The sequence below is a fragment of the Cannabis sativa genome, chromosome 6 (genome assembly GCF_029168945.1).
Source record: "Cannabis sativa cultivar Pink pepper isolate KNU-18-1 chromosome 6, ASM2916894v1, whole genome shotgun sequence".
In the NCBI taxonomy this organism is placed as follows: domain Eukaryota; kingdom Viridiplantae; phylum Streptophyta; class Magnoliopsida; order Rosales; family Cannabaceae; genus Cannabis; species Cannabis sativa.
In genome coordinates this window covers 21,825,326-21,828,092 of record NC_083606.1, presented here as the reverse complement: position 1 = coordinate 21,828,092, position 2,767 = coordinate 21,825,326, and the positions used below count along the sequence as shown (strand labels likewise).

Sequence of the window (2,767 nt, the reverse complement as noted above, 5' to 3'; positions counted from 1 at the left end):
GTGAATTTTGTAGTAGTGATGGATGCATATTCTCGATATAACCAGATAAAAATGCATGTCCCTGATCAAGAACATACAAGCTTCGTAACAAACATGGGACTTTATTGTTATAGTGTCATGCCTTTTGGTTTGAAGAATGTTGGGGCAACATATCAGCGACTAGTGAATGAAATGTTAGCGAGATAGATAGGAAGAAACATGGAGGTCTACGTCGATGATGTGTTAGGAAGTCAATAAAAAGTGGTGATCAAGACCTCGCAGAGTGCTTTGAGATATTGAGAAAGTACAATATGAAAGTTAACCCAAAAAAGTGTTCCTTTAGAGTTTCCTCAAGAAAACTTTTGGGATTCATAGTCAATGCGAGGGGCATTGAAGCAAATCCTGAGAAAATTAAGGCTTTGATAGAAATGCCATCACCAACAAAACTGAAGGAAGTCTAAGCCTTAACAGGAAGAATGACAGCTCTTAATAGATTCATCTCAAAATCAACTGATAAGTGCCTACCGTTCTTCAATACATTGCGAGGCAACAAAAAGTTTGAGTGGACAGAAGAGTGCGAGGAGGCCTTTAAAAGCATTATGAGGCATTTGTCGACCCTCCAGTTTTGGCGAAACAAATAACTGGAGAAACTTTACTCCTCTATTTGGCTGTCTTGGAAAATGCGATTAGTGCAGCAATAGTGCAAGAAGAGGGAAAGCACCAGCAACTAGTTTACTATGTTATTAAACGGTTATTGGGGGCAGAATCAAGGTATCCCCCAATTGAAAAACTTGCCTTATGCCTAATTCATGCATCTCGCAAGCTAAGGCCTTACTTCCAGGCACATCCGATAAAGGTGTTAACTGATCAACCCCTGAGACAAGTTTTATCAAAAGCATATGCTTCTGGAAGATTGATAAAATGGTCAATTAAACTGAGGCAGTTCGACATAACTTATCACCCAAGAACATCCATCAAGGGTCAAGCCTTGGCAGATTTCCGGATAAAGGGAATAACTCCCGACGAAGATCCACTTGTTCAGCGAGACGCAGACACTTGGAAGTTGTACGTGGATGGAGCATCTAACGAGCATGGCTCGGGTGCATGGATGATACTAATTTTGCCAAAAGGCTTTAAGTTTCACTATGCCTTCAGATTTCAATTCGGCACTTCAAATAACGAGGCTGAGTATGAAGCCTTGATTGCTCATTTAAAGATAACTGAAGTGTTAAAGGTCAAAAATCTTATATGCCATAGTGATTCGCAATTAATTGTAAATCAAGTCCTAGGGGAATATCAGGCTAAAAGCTTAAAAATGGAAAAATACCTAGAGAAGGTTTGGAAGAACTTGGAAAAGTTTGATTATTTTAAAATTGAACAAATTCCAAGAGAACAAAACTCTAATGTCGATGCCTTAGGAAAACTAGCCTCGCAGAACGAACTTGATGAATTGAACTTGGTACCGGTGGAGATGTTAAACGAGCTGAGTAAATGTGAAAAGGAAGAAGTTGAGATAATAGATAGCTCACCCACTTGGATGACACCCATAGTTAATTATCTTCTCAACGGGCAACTTCCAATTGAAAAAAATGAGGCACAAAAACTCTTGTATTCCGTGCCTCGCTACACGATAGTAGAAGGCAAATTGTATCAAAGGGGCTACTCAATGCCTCTCCTACAGTGTGTTCTCCCCACAGAAGCAAACAAGATTATCAAAGAAATCCATGAAGGATTTTGTGGAGACCATACAGGTTGGCAAAGCTTGTCAAAGAAGATAATTAGACAAGGATACTATTGGCCAATAATAAATAAAGACAGACGCAAATTTGTCAAAAAATGCGACAAATATCAAAGATTTTCACATATACCTCGCGTACCACCAACAGAGCTAAGAATGATGACCTCGCCTTACCCATTTGCAATATGGGGGATTGATTTGATTGGGGCACTCCCCACAAGGCGAGGAGGAGCAAAGTACGTAGTGGTGGCTGTCGACTTCTTTACATAGTGGATGGAGGCTGAACCTCTAGTTTCCATAACCTACAAGAGAGTTCTTGACTTTGTCGTCAAGAACATAATTTATAGGTTTGGTATACCCATTAAGATAGTATCCGATAACGGAACTCAGTTTGATGGAGAGTTATTCATTGAGTTCTGCGAGAGGAACAAGATTATTAAGAGCTTCTCGTGAGTATCAAGGCCTCAAGCGAATGGGCAGGTAGAAACTGTTAATAAAACCTTGAAGGATACTATCAAAAAGAAGTTGGACACTGCAAAAGGTAAATGGGTCGATGAACTACCTTAACTACTTTGGGCTCACAGAACAACTGAGAAAACAGTAATAGGGCATTCTCCATTCTCACTGCCATTTGGCTCGGAAGCAATGCTGCCAATAAAAGTTAATATTACGAACCAAGAAGAAAACCAAGAACTCTTGAAATTGTCCTTGGATCTACTTGAGGAAAAACGTATTAATTCGCAAATTACTAATCCAGCTTATCAACACCGAGTTACGAGATACTTCAACAAAAAGTGAAAAAAAGGCTCTTTGATGTCAGTGATTTGGTGCTGAGGCTAGTGTTCGTAAACACGAGAGATGCATCTGCAGGAGTATTTAACCCAAATTGTGAGGGTCCTCATGTGATCGAGGCAATAGTAGGAATCAGGGTTTATAAATTAGCTCGGCTTGATGACTCTCTAATAAAGAACCACTGGAACGTGGAGCATTTGTGACCCTACTACCAGTAAGTTAATGCTGTAATCACCTTCTCTGGTGTAATATTTTAAA

General features: G+C 39.7%; 1 protein-coding gene across 1 annotated transcript; it reads left to right on the top strand.

Moving 5' to 3' along the window:
- Window positions 1–455: 455 nt before the first annotated feature.
- Window positions 456–2,515, top strand: LOC133039209 (uncharacterized). The gene is made up of 5 exons (XM_061118047.1): window positions 456–583; window positions 670–835; window positions 923–1,953; window positions 2,065–2,166; window positions 2,302–2,515. Exons 1-5 carry the CDS (start codon window positions 456–458, stop codon window positions 2,513–2,515), a joined length of 1,641 nt encoding a protein of 546 aa, XP_060974030.1.
- Window positions 2,516–2,767: the final 252 nt, after the last annotated feature.

What these genes read in the sequence shown, in the direction of transcription:
- LOC133039209 (XM_061118047.1), top strand. Translation starts at nt 456, where the DNA reads ATGACAGCTCTTAATAGATTCATCTCAAAATCAACTGATAAGTGCCTA. An exon ending in TCCAGGCACATCCGATAAAG is followed by an intron (nt 836 to 922) that starts GTGTTAACTGAT and finishes AAACTGAGGCAG; the next exon opens with TTCGACATAACTTATCACCC. An exon ending in AAGATTATTAAGAGCTTCTC is followed by an intron (nt 2,167 to 2,301) that starts GTGAGTATCAAG and finishes TTGGGCTCACAG; the next exon opens with AACAACTGAGAAAACAGTAA.